The sequence below is a fragment of the Castor canadensis genome, chromosome 19 (genome assembly GCF_047511655.1).
Source record: "Castor canadensis chromosome 19, mCasCan1.hap1v2, whole genome shotgun sequence".
Lineage (NCBI taxonomy): Eukaryota > Metazoa > Chordata > Mammalia > Rodentia > Castoridae > Castor > Castor canadensis.
The window spans coordinates 5,057,620-5,084,084 of NC_133404.1; the positions used below are offsets into that span (position 1 = coordinate 5,057,620).

Sequence of the window (26,465 nt, forward strand, 5' to 3'; positions counted from 1 at the left end):
CCCACCACCAGGCCTAGCTTACCAGTCCTACCCACCCATCACCAGCCAGAGGCCCCTGGTGCTGCTTGCCCATCAGGGCAAACACACAGGAGCCTTGTGCCCAGCAGCCCCCTCCCCATGGCTCATTTACATGGGATTTACATGGGCTCATTTCATGCCTCGATGCACACGGCTTCCTGCCCGGCTCAGCCTCTCCTAGTGCCTCTGTAGAGACAAAGGAGTGTGCTCCACCACTCAAGTCCCCTCCATGGGTCCATCAGAACACCACAAGCATCTTGAAGGAAAGACCGAGCCTGCTGAGGTGCAGCAAGGGCAGAGACCACCCTAGAAGTCACCCAGCAATCTGTGAAGGTCCAGGGCTTGACCCACATTTTCTTCCCTTGGCTGCTCTGCCCACTTGGGGCTGGAACGCCTGTCTCCTGCCCTTTGCTTTGTCACCAGCTGGGGACTCACTGAGGGGGAGGCCCTGAAGTCCCTCTTCTATTGCTGTTGTTGGCTGTGAGCCGAAAAGGCAAACAGATTGACTTGAAACCCAATAGGCACACAGGGCAATAAGGCTTGGGGAAGGCAGGGACCTTCCCAGGATCACAACAGGTACCAGCATCCCAGGTAGCTGGGCTCTTCTGGGCCCCTCAAACTCCCAAACGCTCCTAGCATAAAGCACCCGCTGCTACCTTGGTCATCCTGAGCAGGTTGGATGTGGGGAAAAGGAAGAGCAAGGGAGAATCCTCAATCCTGGGCTGGCCCAGAAGAGCTCAGAACAGACCAAAGAGGGGAGAAAATGCTAGGTAGCAGGCAGGGGGAGGTGGCATTTCAGTTCTATGGAATCTGCCAGAGCTGACCAAAGCTGGGCTGACAGAGAAGAGAACTAATCCCAAAACTGCTACACACACCCCTCTAGCAGTTACTGCTCTCAACAAACTCCAAAAGCCTGGATGGCTGCCACCAGTGGCAGGGGACAAAGAGAAGGGAGCAAAGTGTGGCAGAGAGGATGGGACTGAAGGTCTCTGGGGGACATCTGGGCTCCTCTCTATACCACTCCTCACTCACATCCCAAAAGCCAATGCCCTAGACCTGATGAACTCCATCCACTGAACAGCTTCCTAATCCCCCTCTTCACCTTCCACCCCACCCCTGCCCCAGCCTTGTCCCTTCAGCATGCAGCCTCGCCCAGACCCCTCCCCAGCCTGGCCTGGGAAACACTCGGACACGAGCAGCCTCCGCACACACACACTTTTATCGCCACAATATCCCATGGGCCCTATTTGATCAGCCATCCCTCCCAGAATCCCCCTGAAGACAGGGAGGTCTGAGGCTATTTCCAGCATAGCCCTAGCCAGGACTACCAGGTGAAGAGGTGGGAGGGAGATGCTGGGGAGGAGGGGGGTGCAGGAGCGATTAGAACTGGGGCTGAAGGCTTGGGCAGGCAGCACACTGTTGAGAGATATGTGTTCGGGTCCTCATTCCTGCCTCTTATTGGGACCCTCTGATCTAGGGTCTACCAAGGAAACTTGAGATTGTGAGTCACGCTCACAAAGGCAGGGAGTCCTAAGGGAGGGGCTGGAGACATGGCTGAAAAGGTACAGCACCTGCCTAGCAAGTGTGAAGCCCTGAGATCAAACCCCAGTACCACCACCAAAAAAAAAAAAAAAAAAAAAAACAAGGCAGCCCTAAGTCCCTAAGTGACAAACGTATCCCACCCCAACAGAGGGCTAGCATGGCAGGCAGAGAGCAGGCACAGGTAAATAAATAGCTTGTTTATTAGTAATATGTTACATTATTAAAGTGCATTGAGAAGAGATGCAGGGGCGGAAGCTGGAAGGCCACCGGCCCCAGGCCCTGCCCCAGACACAGCTGGAGAAGGGCAGCTCTTTGCTGAAATCCATGGACTGGGGGCAGGGCCGCCCACCTGGAGAGCTTGGCCCAGGCCATCCCCACAGGAATTTTCACAGTTTAGCCTAAGTTATAACATGTCCTGAGCTAAAGGTGGGAGGCTAGGAGCATGGAAGCAACAGCCCCTGGGGAAGGGGGCTGAGAGGAAGGGAGGAAGCCCCCTGCCCCCCAACCCCCAATGCCAAGGGCAGAGTCCCAGAACCTCCCCCTGTGGACCCGGCTCCTCCTTTGAAATGACCTCGGTGAACCTAGGGCTCAGTGTTCTCCTTCATTCTCCCCTGTCTCCCTCACCCACCCCTCCTACATCCACCCCTATGCTGGGACTTGTGCCCTCAGATTGGGCTCCCGGGGCAGAGCCAGCTCATGCCACTTTCCTCAAACCCACCCATCCCCTAGACTCTTATCCCATCCCCGGGAGCCCCAGACTAGGATTGGCCCCCACCCCGCCCTTCCCAGCCCTCCCTCTCCCCTCCCCCCAGCATGTAGTTTTGGTATTTCATACAGATGCAGTCGGAAGTAGCTATACATGAAATAAGCCTAACATAAAAATAGAGCTTTTTCCGTCCTTCCGTCCGGAAAGCAAACATCCTTCAATAAACATGCAAGGCGCTGTCTGGTGGGACCCAGGCTGTGAGGGACCTGTAGAGGGCAGGCTGGGCAGCCCTGGGTCTGTGGAGACACTGGCCACCCAGCCATGGGGCAGGGAGGGAGGGAGGGGAAGGAGGCAGTTGGGTACAGAGAGTCCTGGAGGCCTCACTCAGCCCCAAGGTCCAAACATGTGGTCCTGCCCTTCCCAAACCCCACTGCCTGGCCCAGGGGCTCTCAAGCCAGGAACTGCATTGCATTCAGTCAAGTGTGAGGAGTTTTTGAAAAATATTCTCCAGGAGATCAAATCTTGAGTCACTGATGCTCCAGCGTCACAGTCAGCACCTTCAATCTCTGGCCCCCCCACCGCCCCCACCCTACCTGGGCCCAGCAGCCGCCCGCGGCTGGACGTCTCCAGGCCTTTTATCCCTCACTGGGTTGTTCAGTCCTCCTGGAAGAAACAGCAGGCAAGGCGCTCCCGGGCCAGCCGGCTCTGAGCAGGAGACTTTTCTAGTGCCCCAGGGCTGGGGAAGCCTGGGGCGTACTCAGCCATTGGAGGCTCTAGTGGACCAGAAGGCCAAGAGCGAGCGTGGGTAGGACCCCCAGCCAGAAGGGGGCGGCCAGGGCACGGGCACGACCCATCAGCTGCTCTGCCAGGGCTCGGTCCTCGGGTACCAGCTCCCAGTGCTGAGCCTCACGGAGGTAGGAGCCCTCCTGGGCCTCACAGCGGTAGTGGCCATACTGACGGGCCGTGAGGTTCTCGATGAAGAGAATGCAACTAGGGCTCTGGTGGCCAGGCTCACAGCTCTGTTCTATGTTCTCCTCGTGGCGCCATGAGTAGGTGGCATGGCGGGACTCCATGGGGCAGCTTAGGTAGTAGCGAGAGTTCCGGGCCAGGGACACCTTCTGCAGCGGGGCCTCATCTGGGGAGACAGAGGGAGGAGATAGTCACGAGGAGAGGCAGAGGCTTCCCACAGGACACTGTGTCCTTTCCCCACAGTTGGGGGTTCCAGTGCACAGCTTGTAAAGGAACACTGGGACCCAGCCTGCTTTCTCCTTTGTCCTTCCTCTCCTCTCCTAAGCAGCCCCACACCACCAGGTGCCCTTGACAGGGCTATTTCTGTCTGGGGCCTGTGGGTCGGAGCCATGCCTCCCTCAGGCCAGGGCAATGGGGCACACCTCCCTCACTGGACTGGAGCCCAAGGGCAGATCAGGTACCTGGTTTGGGGCTGGGACATTCTTTGTGTGGTTCCATTGGATTAATGGCCTGCAACACCGGCCTGGAGGTGAAAGAAGAAAAGTTCAGCAGATGGGAAACTACAGCTGACCCCTCACCCCACATCAGCATCCCCAGAAAAGAGGGTTGGGCCAAAATGTCCCTGCAGCCCTTTAATGCTACCCCACCCCAGTGTCCACTTTCTCCATGGGTAAAGGGGGACAAGGGATGAGGTCAATGTACCGCTGGGAGTTGTAGATGGACACACAGCGGTCCTGGTCCCAGCCACAGTAGGGGTCTCGGGACATGAGGCAGCCGTGGCAGCCCCCGCCGTAGACTTCACACAGGTCCAGGGGTACCTGGATTACTTCCCACTGGGAGCTCACGTACAGTTTCCGCTGGAAAGGGAGCAAGACTGGGTCAGGCGAGGACCCTGCACTGAATCCTTGGTCCGCAGGTCATGGGGCCCAGAGGCTCTTGAAAGGATATGCAAAGTGCATGCAAAGGAGCCCGGTCCTCAGCCAGCTGTCTGGGTAGCCCCGTGAAACTGGAGTGGGGATGGGGAGGCTCACCCGCTCAGTGTCCAGCGATATGGCCTGGATGGCAGCCGCATGGTGGAAGGGCTGGATTTCCATGATGTTGAAGACGAGATTGTGTTCCCGCTCCCCTGATTCCACCACCTTGTGAATGGTACCCCTGTCTGTGGGCAGTGGGCAGAGGGTCAGCAGGCAAGAGACCCACCTTAGAACCAAGCAGCCTCCCTCAAAGCCCACAGGGAAAGACACAGGGTGCAAGTCATGACTCAGGCGAGGGTCACAGGACTGGAGTAGGGTGGGGGGAGGACAGCGTGACCAGGAAGGAGTGTGGAGCCCAGGGGCAGCTTGGAAATTTCCAAGGCCGGTCCAGGAGGCCGACAGCTTCCCATGTGCCCAAGGCTGCATGGGAGGTGTAGTGTGAAGAGCAAGGCAGGAGCACTACACTTCTGCATTACCTCATTTACCCCTCAGCCCTGCCAGGTGGGTGGTTATCTCCCCCACTTCGCAGATAAGAAGGGGATGCTCAGAAAAGCAAAGCAGCTTGCTCAAGGTCAAATGGCTGGTGAATGGACAGAGACCCAGTTGGAACCCAGACTTGTCAGGAACCCAGACTTGTCAGAACCCCACCCTCAACTTCTTCCCTAACCCCCCTGCCTCCTGGAGACTCTTAGAGAATACATTTTCCTTAAGTAAATTGCTTATTTTTGAAAATTTCAGATTTCCAGGAAAGTTTTACAGAGAGTTCCTGTCTAGCCTCCCCCGACCCCCTCACCCTGGTTTCCCCTAATGCAACTGTCTTACATAACCAGAGTGCATCTGTCACAACTAAGCAATTGACACTGGAGCGTTACTATTCTCCAAGACACAGACTTCATTTGGATTTTATGGGTTTTTCCACTGATGTCCTTCTTTTGTTCCAGGATTCAATCCAGGACTCCACATTGCATTTAGTCTTAGGGGATATTTTAATTTCTACAAAATCTGAGATATGAAAAGAACCTTGTGTTCCACATAAGGGCCCCCAAGGTCACACATCCAGGCTGCTTGCTAGACCAACACTCTCTCCTCTGGCACCTGTCAGGGACTAAAGGGCATCCTGACCCCTGGTCCTCCAAATCCCACCTTACCTGCTGTCCCAGTTTCAAGAATAGTCTTCTCTCTCTTCCTCCCTCCCCATTTCCCAGGGCATCACCTGCCCTGAAAAAGCAGTCATATGATTGCTTGCCTCCTCTGTGGGTTTGTGATTCCCACCTGCAAGCTGAGATGTGGGCCTGACAAGCCCCCCAGCCCAGCCACTGCCCTCCACAGTGCTGTACGTCCACACACTCACTGCCTGGACCTCTTTCCAATCAGCGGGGGAGCAGGCTCCCGTCAGTGAACTTCTCAGGAACAGAGCCAATAACTTCTCCCAGTTATGACAGCCTCCACTCAGAGAGTTGAGTTTTGTTTTCTTTTCTTTTCTTTTAAATCTGGCCTCAATATGGCATCTCTCCCATACCCCTCAGGGAGGATAGAGACACCTTCTCTAATCCTTGAGTGTGCTAGCTGTCCAGGTCTGGGGGAAGGTAGTACACTCTGGGGAAGCCTGGTCTTTCCTGTCCTGGCTGCTGCTCCCAGTCCTGTACTATAGGACCTCTCCTCCCCTGCTTCCTGATGCCCTGAGGGAGATTCCTCTCCCTGAGGTGGAAAAGAACCAAACAATGGCCCTGGGGTTTCAGCTTCCCATCAGGCCACCAAAGCCTTGGCCCAGACAGCCTCAAGGTGAAATAATAGCAGGAAGTCACATGGAAGAGTATGAACAATTGAGGGTGGGGCTGGAGTCCTGAAGGAATGGTCCCAGAGGTATAGGGTCCTTTCCAGTCTCAAGAAAGACCTGCACCCAGCTCACAATGGCCTCCAACGCCTCTCCCAGGACCTCAGCCTGAGACCAGCAAGCTGCCACAAACCCCTCTCAGGACTGGCTCTTGCATGTTCAGCAGCTGTCCAGAATGCAGGAGCACCTCTTAGGGCCTCTCATCCCCCTCCCAGGGAGGCTCCTCCAGGAAGGGGAAGCTGCCCTAGTCTTCCATGAGACTCTACAAGGCTCTGCCATCTGGAACTCCTTCCTTATATTCTCAATTCTTTGTGTCTGACCAGCTCCTCCAATGTTTCCTTTCACCTGTACAATCCCAAAGTCAGGTGGAGGGTCTGTGGTCCTCATTCTGCCTAGCAGAGGCTCCCAGCAGGCCCAGTGCTTATGCCCCTCCTCCTAGCTGTCCACATTTCTTCCAATCACCTTCTTCCCTGAATCAGACATCTGGACTAAAGCGGCACCAGACTTTGCTCCGGCTCACCACCTTTCTGCCTCAAATCCCAATGCATGCTATTCTCCTATCCTAGGATGCCTTACCCCTCCACCTCCTCCAGGAAGCTCTCCCTGTCTGCCTGATCTTCCACAGTCACACAAACTAACCCTGATGGTTCTAGCCACGATACTTCCTTCCACATGCAAAAACCCAAGCAAATGGATTTATTCTTTACCCCTTTCATATTCCTTATTACCAGGTAAACCAGGGAGTCCTGGGTAGCCCCTCACCTGTGGTCAGGTAAAGCACGTTGAAGGGCTCCCCATGACTGGCGTGCATACGGTGGACCACCACTTTCTGGTAGTGGTACTTAGAATGGAACAACGGCGTCTTCAGTGGCCCCATGGGTTCCACCCTCTGTGCTACTTCAGGGTGACTATCAGCCACCTGGAAGGTTTCTGTGGGTATTGGCTGCTGGTCTGGGAGGCACTGAGAAGGAGAGCAGGCAGGCCTAGGTCAGTGGGGTGGCTGGAAGGAGGGAGAAATGGGGCCTGGGCTATGGCTGGTGTCAACTGCTCACCTTGCCAGGTCGAGGGTTGGGAAGGCCCATGTGGTAGCCTTTGAGTGAGGAGGTACGGAAGACCTTGTCAATGTCACCAAGAGAATACACACAGACAGCTGAGTAGTTCCTGCAGGGACACAGATAGACACCACCTTGATGGGAGACCCAGGAGCCACGCACCTCCACTCACTCATTCAGGCCAGATCAGTCTCTTGGCGTATGAGCTCCGTGAGCCAAGACTATATTTGGAATGGAGCCCAGTGCTTGGGCCCAGCCTTATCAAACACCACTGAAATAAGGGATGGACAAAAGGAAGGGGGAAGGGAAGAAGGGAGAAGGGAGGGTGGGAGTTCAACTTAATTTCTCTCTGCAGCAGTCTGAAACCACAACCTTGGGTTCTGTTATGGCATCACTGAGTTCAAAGGCCATCTGCTCTATTCAACCTCAAAGCAGGAGCTCTGGCCCCTCTGGACACAGGCAGTGGGATGCTGATGCCCCGAGGAGGCCAGAATCTCATCTCCATCCACATGGGAGGGAGCCAGAGTGGGGTCTTGACTCCCCCCCCCCCGACCCCGCCCACATGCACTGAATACATTTGCCTGCCTTGTTTTCAATCAATGAGAGTGATTAAGGAGTGTGAATTACTGAGCACAGGCAGTGCCTGAGCAGGTGCGATAGCACCCAGCACCCCAGGAGAGGCCTTCACAGCCATTCCAAGGGCCCAGCTTTGGTTCTGAGCACACATGTGGCAGGACACACAGGCATGAGTGTGCACATGGTTTGTGCCTACACACCATGTGTACAGACTCACAAATACAACAACATACATATCACATTGACTGCATCCCTCCCACCCAGCAACAGTCCTGACCCTGCCTGTGATCTCTGCACATGCCAGACCAGCCATCCCTCAGCCGGGACCCACCCTTGCTTCCCTCCCATATACAGACCCAATGACAGCCTGAGCCCTAGGATGAGAGAGGCAGCCGCTGGCACTCACCAGGGGTTGGAGAAAACTCCATAGACCCTAGTGTCCCTCCACTGGCCACTGGGATCAGGGAGGAGGAAGACATCTTGCAACCTATTGAAGTTCTTGTTGGTAGCCACATCGCTGCACACCAGCATGGCTTTCAGGAAGGTGTTCCACTTGGAGACCGACAGTGAGCTTTCACCACCCTGGTCCCCCTAAGAAAGGCAGAGGGAAGAGGAGGTCCTTCAGTATCTACCCAGGCTACCCCACTTGCTCAAGGAGGCTGCTGCCAGGCATGCCAGCGCCCAGGCCAGAGGAGGACAGTAGGCTGTGAGGGGGGCCAGGACTCAGGTAGGCTTTTAGGTCAGGCTCCAGCATGGCTGACCCAGGACCCAGGACCCAGGGCCCACAGTGGGTCCTGCGACTGAGGGTACTGGGTTCCCCCCAGAGCACAGAGACGCAGACATACATCTGCCCACTCTCACACATGCACACTCACACACAAAAGCACAGCATAGTCATACAGCAAAACGTGCTCATGGGAACACACTGTCACTTCCACACGCATACACTTGTATTCTATCACAAGCACACACAAACTCAACCATCTTTACTCACAGACCTGTGCACACACCTTCACTCCTTCAAACCCAGGGACAGATCCACCATGTGCACCCAAGCACTCACTTCTATTGTGTATGTACAGACACACGCTTGCCTGCTCGGCCACCCCTCCCAATCCACTCACCCTGCACAGCTGGGCCACACGGGACACATTAAGAGGAGCCTCAGGGTTCTTGTCAGGATTGTCCTCCCGGAAGAAGTAGTAGATCTTGTCATCATAGGCCTGGTCTTGGTGCACAATGGTGGCCTTAATGAACTGTGGGTCTGCCAGGGACATGGGTGAGTGGCTGTGAAACTGGGGAGTCCACACGGGGTACCCACTCAACCCTGCACACCTGCCCGAGGATCTGTACAAACTCAGGGAATATTAGACCTGGAATAACCAGAACGTGAGGTCTAGCACCCAAAGGGCCCTCGATTCTGCAGCCCCACCCACACGTTTGCCCTCCTCCGACAAAGATGTCATCGGCCCAAGAGCAATGACTTCATGCCTGGGGACTGGAGGAAGGCTCCTGGGGGCCCCTATGTCACTTCTGCCTAATTGTCAGAGCCTTAATGAGGAAGGAGGGGTGGGCTGTCCCCACATGAACTCAGCAGAGGGATGAACTTTGGCTCAGAGGCCCTGCTATGTATCCGAACTTTCTCTGCGTTTGTTTCCAGAGCAGGTCAGGACTATTCTGCCTCCATACCTTTGTGTCTGCAGTTCCTCTGCTCTTGTAACCCAAGCTCCTCTGCACTGGCTACCCAGGCCTGCACCAGTTTCCTACTTTCCTAAAAGGCCCCCAGGAAGCCTTCCCAGGACACATCAGGAGGCCATCTGCTACCCGGGTGCCCACGCCCCCCCAGGTCCACCCTCAGCTCAGCCAGAACCTGACTCACTCTGCATGACAGTGTCACTGGTGTACAGTTCATTCTCGCCCCGGATGCGGCGGAACCGAGGGATCTTCCCATTGTACTCCTGCTTCCGGATGGTGGAATATACCTCGTCCCCTGGGGACCGTGGCAGGGGATATGGGTAAGGGCCACTGGACATGGTGCTGACCAGCCCTGTGTAGCAGCACCCTCCCAGGGCCCTTGTATCCATGCTGCCCTACCTTCAAACAGAACCAAGGAGTTCTCATCTGGGCTGAAGGGAGCATAGCCTCTCATCTCGCCAAGTGACATTGCAGTGTCATTCACCTAGGAGAGATGCAGCGGGGATGATTACATAACCACTGCCCCCATGACAGCCAGTTTCCCGGCCAGGAGCCTGTCCTCCCAGGAATTCTTCCCAGGGTGATGAGCCCTAGTGTCACCACCCAGGAGAGAAGGGCTGCTCAGGAACAGGGAAGGGGAGGGGCCTTCTCACCAAGGTCCAGCAGCTAGGACGTCGGGCATTGGTGCCACAGACTAGCAGCCCCTCACTCCGCCTCTCCAGGAGCGTGATGTAGTTCTCACAGTCCTAAGCAGAGACGGGAGATGGGCCAGGAGACAAAGTGGGTGGGTGGGAAGCCCTGGCAGGCTGGTAGTAGAACCCTCAGTCTTGGGAGAGAGGATTCAGAAAGGTAGCACAGGTGGCAGCCTCCCAGGATAGCCCAGAGGGGATACACCTGACTCTATTTACCTAAAAGCAGAAGCCTCTGTTCAAAGAAAGACCAGATGTCCCCCTGAGACTGGGGCCCTAGGAATGGTCCAAACCTCCCCCATCAATCTGGGGCTCCCAGGGCAGAGCTATGGCTCCTTCCTCAGAGTCGCGGCATCTATGCCCTCTTCCCCAAGGAGCACAGACCCCTCCACACTCCATCCTCCCACTCACCTGCTTGTCCAGGCAGGCCCCCTTCGTGGAGTTGACGCTCACCTGAGGAAAAAGAAGAAACATTAGTCCGCTTTTCTCGGGGTAAGATACCCCCCAAATTGCTCTCTGTGCACCCCCAGGATAAGCCCTAGATGAAGTGACCATTATTCTTATCTTGCAGATGAGCAACTGGGGCTCAGAGAGGGCAAGTAAATTTCCCAAGATCACACAGGCTGCCTACTCTGACACAGGGAGCCAGAGCCCAGCAATTTCGTAAGACGACCATGGGTTCTGGAGTCCAGTATACTGCTCTGCCCTCCTCCATCAGTGCTGGCCACCTGGCCAGGTGTGATAGCTCTCATTTTTCTTCCATGTCACTAGACTCCCTGCTTCAATCTGGACTACCTTTAGGAGCCTCTCCCAGGAACCATTTATTACGGTAAGATGGAGGCAGAGGGGCCTGTTTAGAAAGGGATATTACTTCCTTCATATTCCCTGAGGGCCTTACCAGGACCAGAGGACAGAAAAGAGGAGAAATGGAAAGGGAAGAAGACATGGGGTCCAGGCTCACCGTGCGCACAGAGGCGTTCTTGCCTTCCGGGAAGTCGAAGATGTAGACCTTGCCACGTCCACCCACCCACACGGAGGAGCTGCCTGGCTCATGGAAAAGCACTGTATGCGGTTCAGCTTGGCCAAAGTCCACCCGATCCTGTCCTGCACAGCATGAGAGGGAGGAACACTGAGTAAGGATCTCTGATCTCCCCAGGGTATATCCAAGCACCTGCTTAGCAGCTAATGCTTGGTGCTCAGAGCACTGAGGGTCACCGGCTGGGGTAGCACCAGGACTTAGAGAACCATGGGCAGGAGAAGTAAGGAGTCCCCTGGTGGGCTCCAGCAACCAATTGCCCTCACTAGATCCATGGCTTCTCCCCTAGGAGGATGGCTTCTCCCCACGGGGTAGGGGAGGGTTTAGAGACCCTGGGAAAAAACACACCCTTTCCCCAAACACACTCCTGGGGGGCTGGGTTGGCATGGCAGGACCAGTGCCCATCAGTTCTGCACTGTGAGGGGCTCTGCTACTCCAAGACAGAGCAAGTAGCACCCTCCTCTTGGGCTTTTCAGCAAGCAGCAAGGCCTCTAAGCACCTGAAATCACTTCCTTCAGAACCCCAAGTCCTCCTTCAGGAAGCACTCTCCAATCCTCCAGGCCTACCCCAGCCTTTTAGGGGGTCCTAGATTAGAGCAGGAAGTGATTCAACATCCAACTCCTCCCATTTCACAGTTGGGAAAACAGAGGGCAGGCAGGGAACCAGCAGCCCCAAATCAGGGCCTATACTTTTGTCTCCTGAGATGGACTCTTGCATGGCCCATGCTAGCCTGACTTCACCCACCAGGGTGCCAATTTGCCTGGGCAAAAGGATCAAGGATCAGCTCTCTTTTCCCAGCAACTCTGGAACAGAGCATAGCCTGGGTCATTCTGCAGAAGGAAGAGCTGATCGGGACAATTTTGCCCAAAAAAGAAACTGTCTGCAGCCACCGCCTCCAGGGAGAAGCTGTCTCATCTCCGGTGACATTGCTGAGGTTGTCCTGGTTGCAGGACTAAATTACAGGGGTGGGATAGCCTGTGGCTATGCCCTCAGCAATCAGCAATAGCCAGCATCTTCCCATCTCTGATCAGTGTGGGGCCTCACCCAGGAACATGGTCTGACCACTGTTTTTTCAGCTGCAGCAAACTCTAGGACAGCCAGTTTGGCAATGACACCCACGCAAGACGTGCCCCATCCCAGACAGAGAAAAACTGCCATTTTGTCAAGGTCTGCCCCAAATCCCTCTTGCTGCCATTTGGGCCATTCCTACTGATCGCACAGCCAACAGGCACAAGGCATGGCTGGAGCACATACTGTGGGTCCCACACCTTCCTCCCCCTTCCTTAACACACATCCCTGCAGAGCCAGATTCATACTCTGCACCTCTGCCACTGTATAGAGGAGGACATTGACCCTGCCCCCCCCAGAAGGGATAAACCAAGCCCAAGGTCAGTGCAGCAGGCAGGACAGACTGGCTCATCCAGACAGTATCAGTTCTCAGGAGTATTCATGGAGATGTCAACACAGTTGGCCAGAGCCAAGAGCTAACGCCACTGCCCTCAGATTGGCCTGGCTCTCCTGGGGCGTTCCACAAACAGCCTGACCCAGCAGTTCAGGGGAGATCAAGCCTGTGACCTCCAAGGCTACCTCCTGTCAGCCCCCGGTGTACAGGGCAGGGGCTGAGGATCCCACTCTGTGCTGCTAGCTTGGTGCAGGTGCAAGATGCTGGCAGATCCCTGCTCCAGCTCGCTTTAAGTAAAATTGGAATGCTGGGGTCAGCGGCCTGCAGACACTTAGTCTTCCTGACTCAGCTCTTGCAGCTCCCCTTTCACCCGCAGCCAGAGCAGCAGCCACCATCCCCATGGCCCAGCCTGGTGCGGACTGCAGACAGTCTGCAGCCCCAGTTCCCCATGCACTGCCCCCATGGCCAGGCTGCTAGCCAGGAAAAGATTCACATTTGCCATCTCTAGATGTTGGGCTGGTCAGATCCACAGACCAAGAGGCCAAAGGAGAGAAGATCCTTGGGCCATGATGACCACTTCCACCAGTCCCCTTAGCCCCTCCTCCCGCCCCACCCCTGCACCTGCACCAAGGCCTCAACCCCCAGCCTCAGAGGAGGGGCAGGTAAGGCCAACATACAGCTAGATTCATGAGGAAAGATGCACCAGTGAGGACTCTGGAGGGGTCCCCTTGTCTGGAGTTTGTAGGGCTGTCATAGGGAGGAGCTCTGATGAAGGAGTTGAGTCTGATAGGGGCAAGGTCCGATCCAAGGGGGAGACCTGACCCTACTAGAGAATCTACTCTGAGAGACAGCCGTACCACAAAAGCTTCCCCAGCTTGCTAAGCAGCTAAGCATAGGGTCTCAGTAGAGAGCCCAGGACTGTTCACAAAGGACCTGACAGAGACATGAAGGGAAGGAGAAGGTGCCGGGGCTGCGTGAGGATGACGCATTTCCCTCAAATCCTGGCTGCAAGGCTGAGGCGGGAGAAGGCAGTGACTGTTCACCCCACTTTGCAGAACAACAATCAAGAGTCCTCAGGAAATTGTCTTCCATGACCCCCAGGTTCCTGCCCTTCCCAGCTCTGTGCCTGGTGATGTGTATGCAGTGGGGGGGATGGCACCAGCTCAGGCTCCAGGACAAGACCTTGGCGCATTGCATTCTCTATCCCAGCCCCTGCCTAGCTCCCGCTCTGCCCGAGGCCCTCAAAGGGCCTGATTGTGCCCGGGAAGTGTCAGAGCGCAGCAGCTCGATGAATACATGAAAGGAAGCTTTGTTCAGGTCGGCAGGAGCGGGGGCTGGGGGCTTGGGGCAGGAGGGCTGCCTGGAAGTGAAGGCAGCAGCAAGCCATCATGGATCTGTGGCCCTGCTGGGTTAACACCAAGAGAGCTGGGCCAGCAGAGGAGACAGCCTTCAAGGCTCTGCCCAGGCAGGGGCTGAGTAAGGCTGGAGCCTGCCCTAAAAAGACCCAGGCCAAGGAAGTAAGTGACACAGTCCTTAAACACTCTCTTTTAACTGCCTTTGTAAAGCCAAAGGGATAGGGAAGCAGATAAAAAAGCTAGATGGCCCAGGAACAAGGTGGAGGTAGGGGTCTGGGCAGGGAAAATAGCCTGAGCAAAGATGGAGAGGCTGACGGTATGGAGGCTGCGTGCTACAGCCTGGCAGCCTCTAATGAGAGAAGAATCAGGAAGGTGGGCCCCATGTGATGGGGGAGGGGAGGCGCAGCCAGCCCAAGGACACACTGACCCACTGCCCATTGGTCTCCCTGCAGCCTGGTCCCACTGAGCAGAGCCAGGAGTGGGAATACCTCCCTGTCCTCTGGCACCCCCGCCTCCTGGCTCCCCCTGCTTCCTATCCTGTGAGTCTAAAAGGAGCACCGTCTGGCACCGGGTCTCCCCCCTTACTCCCCGGCCTGACGCATTAGTGGCTGACTAAGTGGTAGCTAAAAGCTCCCAGAATAACCAGGGGTTCAGGCAGGGGAGGGGGCTAGGGGCACACAGAGAGAACATGGCCCCAAGGCAGGCTGGGCATAAGAAAACCCACCTCTACCCCATGTGATTCTGAGCCAATCTCCACACTGTTGGACAGGGAAAGCACACTCAGGCTGCTCCGTACCTAGCCAGACTCCATGGCACCTGGATCCCCACCTTTTCAAAGTGGCAGGGTTCCAGCTTCAGCCAGATATGAGCCAGACAGGTGGTCTCATGCAGACACAACCTCCCCTCCTTCCAATCAGGGTGTCTATGGGACTCTGATCTTGTCGGAAAGAGGCCTGATTTGGGATGGGGTGGGGAGGAGCAATCGCCCATCACTGTCTAAGCAGCCGCTGACTGTGGCAGGCCTGGACCTCTGCAGGGTGGGTTTTTCCAAAGCAGGACTGCCTGGCAGAGCAAACGTTCCTTTTCATTCACTCTAGGTGCTGTCACATCTGGTCCCACCATCTCCCTATCCTCCATGCTCATGAAAGAGGAGGGCAGCCTGAGAGAAGGGCGAAGTCAGTGTTGTTGTCCACAAAAGGAACAAGAAGGGTTTGGGCCCTGTTGTCTGGTCTGGCAGAGACAGCCCTCCAACCTGACCTACTGACCCCACAAGCCTTGAATGCTAACCTCAGGGAGCCCTTTGAGAGTGGGCAGAGAGAATGACAGGAATTTGGGCATCCCAGCAGGAAATGCCTGAGTAGGCTGCCAAGGACCAGGAGCCTAGCCAACCACAGACTGGGGACCCAGCCACATCTGGCAGGGACCTCGTCCCACAGTTTTGCTCCATTCTGCTTTTCCAGGCCCACTCACACACTAGCCTGATCATACACTGGCAATGAAGGGTCTCATGGGGCCCAGGAATTAGCCTGCAGCCTCTCTACCCTTTGGAATCCCATATCCCATACAGTAAGTAGAAGGGAGGGGATCCAAGTAAACATCAGGCTGAGGCGGCTCAGCAGCCAGGGAGCGTGTACCACCGGCCCAAGGGCACACGAGGGAGGTTGGCAGTTTCTGGTCCTCACCACACCACTGCATGTGCTCAGGGCCACTTGCTGGACTTCCTTGAGAAACTGTGATTTGCAAAAACCATCTACTCCACTTCTCTGAGTCACCCGCTCTGTATCCTCCCCCCTTGTTTGCTAGGCACCAAGTCACTAACTAGATAACAGGAGGGGATCACTTGCCCATCCACCTTCCAGGTGGAGCCCTGCCCTGATCTCCCAGGGGGCTTTAGCAATCAGTCTTAGACCCAAAGGCGTGGCTAATGGTGGAACTGCAGGTGCTGTGTCGGGGTGGTGAACAGAAACCCTTCCACTGGCAGCAGACACACAGGAACAAGTGTATCATCGGCTCTGCCTCTCCTGATATGATAGGAAAGAGGGGTGAGAAGCCATTTCCAGGTGGCACTGGCCTGATGCTAAGGATAGGTCGTGGTTGCCTTTTGGGTTCCGGCAACACTTGGGCAGAGATAGGTTACAACAGCTGTCTGGCAAGGGTAGGGCCTCTGTGCTGGCACAGGTGGCGAGGCCTTGAGGTGGGAGTCAGAGGAACGAGAAGTCCGTCCTCTTTATCAGCGATGGGAACAAAGCTATGTGCCAGGCCAGTGTGAGACCATCCATCCGCCCACCAAGGTCAGCTGTGGGTAGAAGGGGAGTGTATCCCACGTGTGAACACAGCCCATGGCTCCAAGAAGCCTCCTGCTCCCTTTGGCAGCTAGACAGCTGGCTGGCTCTGACTGTGAGCATGGGCTGGGCCTTCCTGAGTTCAGTTTCATCTCCCGTGGATTGTGGAGTGGGGGGTGGTGACACTTGTTAAAGCCTGGTTTTTATGACCCACCATGATTCTTGGAACAAATCATAAAGAAGTCGGGGTTAACTCCCTGGGTCATTTTAGGAAAGTATGAGTCTGTAAGTGCTGGAGAAGTCAGAGACAGCTTTCTGAAAGTAGAGACAGGAGAGGCCGACCAGACTAGCCCACCAAATTCCCCAACTACTTTGCAAAAAAGGCAGGTCAAGGGTCTGAATACCCATTTTCCAGACAGGAAAACTTAGGCCCTTCCAAGCCACCAAGGGCTGCGTGCTCTCCACACTGGCTAACTGCACTCAAAGAATCAAAACAGCTTGGCTGTTAGAGAGACTCCCTGGTGCACAGTCTTGAGAAGGGGAAGCAAGCTTTGGGGGAGCAGAGCCAAGCAGGATTCTTTTGATCATATGGGGAGGAAAGGCTGGCAATGAGCCCACTAGAGCGGGGCAGAGGCTCTGAGCTCAAGCCCAGAGAGGCAGAAAGTCCGGAACAAATATCACATCCTATCTAACTTCCACCATCTTTTGCTCAGCAGGTTCCAAAAGCCCCAAAGTGGGGCCAGGGTCAGCTGGTAACTCCTTCAAACAGAGTGGGCAGAGGCACAGGGACTGTCCTTGGGCCCAGAACACAGGCAGGGGTGGGGAAAGTGTAGAGAATGGCCCAACTAGGAAGGGAGGAGGCAGGTGGATGACTGTGGTGAAGAAGGTTCTCAGCTTAGCTGTAGGGAAGATGATGCAGGGGTGGCCAGCTAGCAAAACCCGTTAGGGAGAGCTCTGCATTCCGTGACAACCAGAGCTGCCAAAGGAGGAAGAAGAGCATGATAAGGATGATGATGATAGCACAGACAGCCCCACGCCCAATCCTTCCAAAGCATTTGCCATGTATCAGGCACTGCTGCAAGTGATTTTGAGATTAACTCATTTAATCACCACTGAACTTGTGTGAGGTGTGCTCGTTTATTACCCCCATTTCACAGATGAGGAGAGTGAGGCACAGAGATGACCAACTTACCCTGAATCACACAACTTAACAAGTGGTAGAGCAGAGGCTGACACTCAGACAGACTGACTCTGGGATCTGTGCTTATCACACTTACTCCAGGGATGGGGTCTTGGGGACTCCCAGGACAGCCCACACCCCACACAGATGAGACCAAAGCCACAGGAGGCTGGAGCTCAGCCAGAAGATACTTGGTCATCAAAAGCCTGACCTCCACTATGACATCCTAAGGCTTGACCTCCACCTTTGATACTATGAGTGAGCACAGGTGTGCAGGTGGGCAGGAATTTGGGATTTCAGGAATCTGTGGGGCCCTGGAGCTAAGTGCTGATCAACATGCATAACTGGGAAGATAAGGCTGTTTATCTTCCCAATAGAAAACACTGTGTGCTCAGGGAACCACCCAGGTTCACACCCAGCCAACACTGGCCAAAACACTCATCTCCACTCCTGTTTTCTCAGCTCAAGAGCCCACCATGGCTCCCAAGTGCCCATTACAGCAGGGCCCAACTCCACAGGAAGGGTAGTCAAGGCCCACTTCATCTCTGTGCACCTCTGCCATGCTTGTTCCCATTCCACATTGTCCACGTTCACACTTCCCTTTGATTGCCTTTGTCCCCTTCTCTTGTGCATGTGGATCTCACCTGTCCTTGAAGATCTAGCCTAAATCCCCTAGCTCTAGGAAGAGCTCCAGCCCGCATTGTTCCATCCTCCCCGATCTGTGCTGTCCACTATTTGGCACATACAGTCTTCTCTCGAATCTACTGTCTGGTGGGATTTCACCTGAAGTGTGGGGTTCTGCAGTAGAGAACCAGGCCTCCTATTGCCCCACCATCATCTATTGCCAAGGCTGGGCAAGAAGGAGCAACTCAGTCAGTAGAGAGGGGGACAGCACTGAGGTGGGATAGTCCCCCTGTCAAAGAAGCAGACCTCTTAGAAGAGGCTCCTGGGTCATCGATGAAGCACAATGCTTATTACTGTGACTTTCCTTCTTCAATAGGCCAGGTCAGAGACCAGGGCCCAGAAGAAAACAGCAGTACAAATGGCTCTGTGCTGCATCCTGCCCCAGCATGCCTCTGCCCATCGCTCTAGCCTGGCTCCTTCCCTGACTGCACCAGCCCAGAGCGACCTTTTCTGCTCACTCCTGTCACAGTCCTAGGCTATACCTACAGGTTACTCCTTACCTCCCAGGGGTTCCTCCTATGTCACAAGCAGGAGAACTACCTCTCTAAGCACCTGAGGCTCCCGAAGGGCAAACACAGGGCTTCTCCTGCCATTTGCTCCCCCAGAGGAGCTGAACACAGGTGCAGGCATGGGCTGGGAGCTGGGTCTTCAGAATGCTGGCCAATGCCCAAGGTTCTGATTAGAAACAGGGTGCAGGAGGCACAGAGGACCAGTCTAATCCCAGGCTGCTATGGTAGTTAAACCCAGACTAGCCTGAGCCATGACACAGATCAACCTGCCCCCAAGACCTTAGCCTAGCCGTCCCACGGAAAGACCAGAGGAGGTGCACCAAGCTGGTCTGATCTAAGGTCCTAAAGAATGGACAGTCTTGGCTGGTGTAACTCCTGGAAGCAGACAGCTCTGGGCAGGAAGAATATTGGCTCAGACGAGCTGTCTGAGGAGGAAATGGGTTCCAGAAGCCCCAGTCCCAGGGCAGGCATGAAGGCAGACAGAAAACAGGAGAGGCTGAGAGCTGGGTCAGCAGCAATCTCAGTGCAGAAGACTCAGTCCTGACCCCAGCTCTGCCTGTCTTGGCTGTGACCTTGGGCCAATCTCTGGCATGTCTGGACCTCAGTTTCCCCATCTGGATGCTGTGTGGTTGGCCCAGCTGATCTCTGACATTTCTTTCCTGACGCCTTAAGGTCTATGCTGACAGGCTGTGTGGGTTGGGGTCACTCTAGAATGTTCCTCAGAGGAACTGAGAAAGAACCGACAGGGTTCTGCAAGGCAGAAAGGAAGAGGAGAGTGAATGGGGTGCGGAGAAGGGACACAGGGCAGCAGTAGGGTGCTAGGGAGTGGGGAGGGAAGAACCATAAGGTTAAGGTCAGGCCCTGGGGAAGCAGCAGCTCCATGGCCATGTTCTCCAGGTGGAATGCTCGGCACAGTGACATAGTGGAATGGAGGGGTCTGAGGAGGAAGGCATAGTCTGGACAGGAGACAGAAGAACCAGGACCAAGGCCTGGAGGAGGAAAGAGCTTGGAGAACAACCCCAAGCCATAGGACAACATGAGCTAGGGAAGAAGAAGTCCCTGTCTTCAGAGGAGGTGGGCCACCATCCTCCACCTTTCCTTTCTCTCTTGCCTGTCTGGTTCACTATGGCAGGACTGTTGACCACACACCTGGTGACAAGCCCTCCTAGCAAGACTAGAGCAAGCCGAGGGCTCCTTTCTCAGAAGAGGGAAGGTTTCTGGGGCAGCCAGACCTGGCCATAAAAGGAAACCAAAAGAAGGGAAGTACAGTCAGTCTCTTGTGACATAGTCGGTCACCCTGCCTGGGGTAAAATGAGGGCTGCAGAGAGAAGTACTAAGGCCATGGCGTCAGCTGGGGCCCCAGCTGTCAACTCAAGGGCTATCCTCTCCCATTACAGCCCCCTGTAGGCTGCCAGACTCTGTCCCCTGGGCTGAGCCTCATTCTGCCTGGCCCTTTTCAAAGAGAAGTGCTCAGCTTGCCCGGCTTCCCCAAGTGCCCAGAGCCCCACCCTCATCCCAGAGAGTGACTACCCCACTGGAGGACCAAGGTTCCTGGAAGGGGAAGCTGATCAGAGGAAGGGCCTCTGTCCCTCCCCCACCACAGGATCATCGAAGAAGCCAGGGCTGAGGGACAGGCCTCCTCACCTGGAGAATCCCCAGTGGTCAGGAATCAATGGGGGAAGCCCTGGTCTTCCTGGACCCCACCCTAGCTTCCTATCAGGCAGGTGAGATGGGGCGATGGCACTGCCTGCCCTGCCTGCCCTGCCTGCCCTGCCTGCCATGGTCCTTTTCCACAGGATACAGCCTCTTCCTCCACTGCAGGGCTGGCTGTGGAATGACAAGTAGCCCAGTTCAGATGCCTGCGAAAAACTTTCTTCATCCTCAGGTCCAGACAGACTGGACACATCCCTCCCAGACGCCTCTTCACGTGTCTTGTCCCCTCTCTGTGGTCCTAACTGCGAGTTCTGGAGTCTGAAATTCGGTCAGATGAGGTGCTTCCTTTTGTCCCTTCCCTGCCCCAGCTGATTCCCACTCCTGCCATCTCAGCTTGCTACTTTGTCCAGAAACTCCTTTGACTGGACAGACTCAGGCACCTCCTCAGCCCTTATAGCTGCCCTCTGTTTCAGGCCCTCCCACAGTCCATCCATGGTATACTCAGGCTATCTGCCCATCTCCCCATCTACAAGAACATCACCTCATCTGGTTTCTCACTGCTGGATCCCCAAGCCCAGTCCCCAAACCAGCACAAAGTTGGGCCCAGAAAAGATCTGTTGAATGAATATGCCCACGCTTGAGGCCACAAGCCAGCAAGCCACCTCCTCAACTGATGCATGATCTTAGGCCCATGACAGAAAAAGACAAAAAGGACACACAATTCGAGGATTTCTCCTGACCTCCCAAGTTTCAATTACTCAAAATCTGCTAAGAGTTGAACAGGCCATTACCGTCTCTGCCCAGTCCTTCACATCCCAGAGAAGCAGGAATCCTAAGCCTCTACCCTAACCTCCTTGGACATTTGGGGAAACTGAGGCTCAGAAAAAAGGCAAAGATCTGCCCACCCAGAGTCCCACAGCAAATTAGGCTAGAGCAATTAGACTAGAATCAGGCTCCTGACCTCCCACCTCTTTTCACCCTGACACCAGGGTCATCTTGGACCTGCACCAGCATTCATCCCGTCCCCCACCTACTCTCAGAATCTTCACTATTCAGCACAAAGCCATCACAGAGCTTGGTAGAAAGCTTCTGGTGACATCACCAAGCATCTCTTCCAGCTAAGGAACTCCCTCTTTCCTCCTGGGAACTGCCTTCCCCCACCACCACCATACAGTTCTGCAGGGGGAGTTCACCTTCAAGGTGATGAATACATCTAAATCCCCCAAGGGGGCAAGGATTTCCACTGGAATGGTGATGCATAGGGAGCCCCAGCTGTGATCTCATCCCCTAGAGGGGGATGACAACAACCCCCTCCCTTGGGAGTGGCCTCATAATGGCTCTCTAGCAGCCACCAAGTCAACAATAACATCCTGTTGTTTAATTGGGCCAGAGCTGGGCAAGGAGAGACTCCCCTCTGTGGAGAGGCTGGCGCTTCTGACCTTGGGGGTCAGGACCTTTCTGGGCTTCTCCATCTCCTCCAACCATTGATGAAGCAGGGGAGGAGAACACAGAGTACGCTGGTGTGCCAAAATCCTGCCCTCACCTGCCACCTACTCCCCTATTGTCCCTGTTTGAAGGGAGGTCAGGACCACATATACACACCTTTGACTGACTCATGTGTCAATGATACCTGGGGGGACCATCCCAAGAGCCCTTCCTGCTCTGGCAAGCTCTGAGTGTCAAAGACAGGTGCAGAGCTCAAGGACACCCAACAGGTTCATGCTGACACATCCCTTTATGGGGCTGTAGAAGCAGCAACCTCCCTCAACAAGGGCCGGGTGGAATCCTACTAGAACTCCCTGCTCTAATTTTTCCCGAGGGCTCTGGGGTCCAAGCAGCATAAAATAAAGAACTTTCTATACCTATTCCAGTCTCTACACCTGTCCTGGTTCAAAACTAGACCTATGCCTTGTACAGAAATGGCTCTGGGACCACCATCACCCTGATTTAGTCATTTATGGATGCCACTGCACCCCATCCACTGGTGGACAGGGCTGATACCCAGGAGGGTCCTCCTCTCACTCTCCTCCTGATTTCGACCTACCTAAAGTCAGTCCTGCTCGACTGCCATGTGTCACCCCACAGGAGACAGGAGGCAGCTGTCAGCCAGGCACACTACCACCAGCTGGTGGCCCAGGGGCGGGGGTGGGGGGGGGAGGGGCGGAGCAGGTGAATGGTGGGGTCTGTCTGGTCAGTGGGACACCTGGCATTAGTGAAGAAGATCACAGACTGTCCTTGGACAAGACTGGTGAATGGCTGGTGGATCCCAGCCAGTGGGGGTCAATAGTACATTACCAAGGAAAAGACATAGTTAGTGTGGTCATAGCAGTAAATTCTGAGTGGTGGAAAAGGGGCCTAGAGCTGGTTGGGAGCTTTGGAAAGTGGGTAAAAGGGCTGAAAGCAGCTTTTAATAGCCTCGGGGTGGAGACCTAAGTGCCCTGGATGGGAAGATATGCATTAAGTGCTAAGAAGTGGGTGTGCATTTAGTATGTGGTGGTGGTGTGGGGGGAAGAGGGTCAGAGAAGACTTTAGGGGAGGCAAATTGATGCAAAGGGAGATTCCAGAACACTCAGACATGACCATTTGTCCCCTCCAGGGTACTCCTGCCTGCATTGTGATATCCAAGATAGCCAAGGGGACTGAGGCAAGGTAAAGATGCTGGGAGGGCAGAGGAAGCCTGGCCAGAGCTGGTACAACTGAGGTATACGCAGGTGTCCACCACGAATAAGGGTTCAGGTAACTAGAGCTCCAACTCAGCTGCTCCGATGCCATCAGGAACACCTCTGGCTAGGTAGCAGAGCTAGAGACCAGAGCACCTCATTTGTGGTGGAAGAACTACCTAAATTCTTCTCCTCTCCCTAACCCTGAACCAGCACTGGTCTCGTGCCAGATCAGGGCCCCAATCTGCACAGTGAGTGCAGTGAGCTGCCCAGTGACCTTGGGCGAGTCACATTCCTTCAGCTGCTGCGGCAGTTCGGCAGTTCGGGCCACTCTTTTTGTGTGTGGATTTTTTTTTTCCCTCTCTGCTAAGAATACCTGCCCCAGATAACGCTCAGACTTTCTCCAATCCCTGCAAACTGCCACAGGCATCAAAGGGCTCCCACTAGGGACAAATCCGCCAATACCCCCAGGGCCTGCTGTGAGTCTCCCACCACCACCACAGGGGGGCCAGAGCCTCCGAATTTGGGGACAGAGCTGAGTCGGCCTGGGGGCGGGGAGGCATATACGTGCAATGCAGGAGAGGGGAGCTCGGTCCCTAGCGGCAGAAAGCTTCAAACCCTCGCCTAGGCAGCTTTCTGTCCCATTGTACAGGGGTCTAAACTGAGGTGCCCCTGGGGGACACTCTGATACCCCAGGTTTTCATATCCACCATAGCCTAAAGGCTGCGCCCCTGCCCCAAATTCGCTGCCTGGGGGGGTCTCAATGGCCTCGCCCCACCCAATGGGCACTGCCCCCCACGCTAGCGCCGATTTCTGGTGACAACTACCACGTGCGGGCAAGGGGGGAGAGGCCGGTCCCGACACTGCGGAGACAGCATCCAGGTGGCCCAAGCCCCTACACTGCACCTCGCCTCGACTCGCCGCAGGGTGCCCACTTCCTTGCCTGGCCCGCGCTCCGGGCCGGGGCGGGGGGCGGGGGCAGGCGGCGGGGTCTTTGTTCCCGCAGCCGGAGCGCAACGGCGGCGGCAACGGGTCCGCGCCCCCTTCACCGGCCCAGCCTGAGCTCCGCGCGCCAGCAGAGCTCGCAGCTCAGGAGGAGGGGGCTAGAATGAGAAACCTGGCCAGGGGAAGGGTCCTGCGTAGAAGACCCCGCAGCGGAGGACCCATACAGGCTCGGGACCGAGAGAGGGGCCCGCACCCTCCCCCCGCGCCCTGGCGCTGCGGTTCCGGGCTGCCAGCGGACTTGGAGCGACTCTTAGCCCGGGCTCGGGCCCCAGCCGTTCGCACGCTGCAGCGTTACAGCGGGCTCTGGCATGACAGCACGCACACTCACACACACTCACCCAGACCCACACGCTCCCTGCGGGGACAGCCCGAGACCCGCAGAGCTGCGCGCACGCACTCCCTCTGGGTGCCACACACTCGCACCCGCCCCGCGCCGCGTCCGATCCCGCGCCCCGCCGGCCGCGCGGCGCCGCCTACCTTTCCAGACAGTGGAGATGCGGGGTCCGCTCCTCGGGTGGCCTTGGGCGGAGGCGGCGGCTGCCCAGAGCAGTAGCAGCAGCCGCAGCAGGAGCCCAGACCAAGCCGGCGGGCTGAGGACGCGGGCGCGCGGTGCGCTGGGGGCGGCACGTCCGGGAGGAGGAGGCGTCATCCCGCAGCCCCGGAGCGACAGCGGCAAGCAGCCGAGACTGAACCAGCTCCCGGCTGCAGGCAAAAACCAAGCGCCAGGAGGCGGAGTCAATCGCCTGACCCCACCCCGCCCCTCCCCCTCGCAGCCTTTTCTAGCTTTCCTGCCTGCCCAAAGCGTGTGCGGTGCCGGCTGTCAGGGGAACCTTTGCCACCCGCTCCCGGGCAACTCCACTGGGAGAACCCGGCTGCGAACAAGTCACACTTGAGGTCTTCTGTCATTGGCAGCAGGCTCCATCCTCTCTCTGGGCCTCACCCGAGAGTTCCATTTCCCTCACCCCATAAAGGACTGGCCTAGGAAGTCGGGAGGATCTCTCTGAGCGCACAGACTAGTCTAACACAAGACAACCTCGCTATGACCAGCTAAGTGGTTCGTAGCCTGAGAGCCACGGTTCTCAGAGGATGAGCTTGCCTGAATGGCCACAGCTCCCTGATAAGTCTATAAGCAGGAGCAAGATGCTTTCCCCTGGGGGTGGGGGAGAGGTGGATGATGTGTGGGGAGCATGCAGCGCCCCATTATTGCTCTGCCTTCCAGAACACTGGGAATTTTTTTATCTTGGCCTGGCTCCCTCCTCTCCTTCTCCTTTCCCCTCCCTTCCCCAGCCAGCAGCCTTCTGGGCTGCCTCCCCCCAGCCAGCTGGTGTACGCTCAGAAAATCCAAACTCATTTCCATGTGAGCAGAGGGGGATATAATTAGGAAGGCCCCTTCCCCAAGTAGAAAGAGAGGGGAGCATCCTGCACTCCCAAGACTCCCTGTCAAGGTAGACAGGACCAGACCAGCTTGAGGGGATGTCTGTCCACACAGGGTGCCTAGGGTTCAACTACTACAGGCAGCCTGATGACCCAATGGTGACCCCTGGAAGGGTCCAGGCCCAGTCCCTTGAAGTCATCTGGGCAGCCCAAGCAGTTCTGCCATTAACTCCTTTCCTCTGAGCCACCTGCCTGAACTTTGTAAAAGGTTCTCCTCTCCATCTGTTTGTGTCCTGAGGAGCCATGAATGGGTCCACCCATCTCATTAAGTCCTTAGCTAGTGCTTACTGGAGGTGTACTGCACTGAAAGGAGGCAAGGTGAGGAGGCAGCAACGGTACAGAAGGTTTGACCTTCAGAACTCACACACCTAGACTGATTCACACACTGCAGACAACAGCAAAGACTGGGCAGGATGCCTTGGCCCCAGTGCCCTTCTACCGTTTTGTGGCCAGGAAAGTTTTGCTGTAGAATTTTAGCTTTACCGTTCAGCATTTTTCTTCTAGCTGCCTCTCTTTCCCTGAGTGCCCCCAAGGGAAGCCCCTAGAAGATCAAGAAGGTAAAATCAAGATGCCTCCAAATCCCCAGTAGTGGAAAAAAAAAAAAAGTCACTAGAAATAGTTCAGGGCTAGGTTACTGGCTTCATGATGTTGGGGTCACACTGCTCCTCTCCAAGCCTGCACTCAGGCCTGAGGCTGGAAAGCTGGCATCATGGCCTGGCCCATCATGGCTGGCTTCCAAGGATGACTTAGTTTCTAGTCTAGGGCCTCATCTGCTTGACAGGTCATCAGCCCCAGTGTCTCCCTTTCTGAAAAGTGAAGGTAAATTAGGAAAGAAATCACCTACCCTCACCTTTAAGAACTAAGAATTCAAACATGTTCAAAATAAAAACATTACCCATGTGCAAGCTACTTCCACCCACATCATCCTTGCCAGTCCTATGTTCCTTCTCTACTGAGGGAAAAGGCACAGCTCCATCTTAGAGAAGAAACTGAGGCACAAGGAGGGACAGGGACTGTTAGAGGTCAATTGGGAAATGATGGAACCAAGATGGGAAGCTAGGTTTTCTGACTCCAATAACAATCGCTAACATCGTAGTTGCTATGTGCATTTCTCAGCCTCATTTTAACTCAATCTTCACAACCCCAGGAGATAGGTTCTATTATTCACCCATTTACAAATGGGAAAATTAAGGCAAAGAAAGGGGATCAC

The 26,465-nt window shown here is 55.5% G+C and overlaps 1 protein-coding gene across 1 annotated transcript; it reads right to left on the reverse strand.

The window, feature by feature from the left end:
• Positions 1-1,742: 1,742 nt before the first annotated feature.
• Sema7a (semaphorin 7A (JohnMiltonHagen blood group)) lies at positions 1,743-24,517 on the reverse strand. The gene is made up of 14 exons (XM_020165637.2): positions 24,299-24,517; positions 11,017-11,159; positions 10,467-10,508; positions 10,020-10,112; positions 9,766-9,850; positions 9,551-9,661; positions 8,796-8,935; positions 8,078-8,262; positions 7,096-7,204; positions 6,806-7,004; positions 4,267-4,394; positions 3,938-4,092; positions 3,697-3,758; positions 1,743-3,401 (listed from the first exon to the last, which is right to left on the reverse strand). Exons 1-14 carry the CDS (start codon positions 24,468-24,470, stop codon positions 3,040-3,042), a joined length of 1,986 nt encoding a protein of 661 aa, XP_020021226.1. The 5' UTR covers positions 24,471-24,517; the 3' UTR covers positions 1,743-3,039.
• Positions 24,518-26,465: the final 1,948 nt, after the last annotated feature.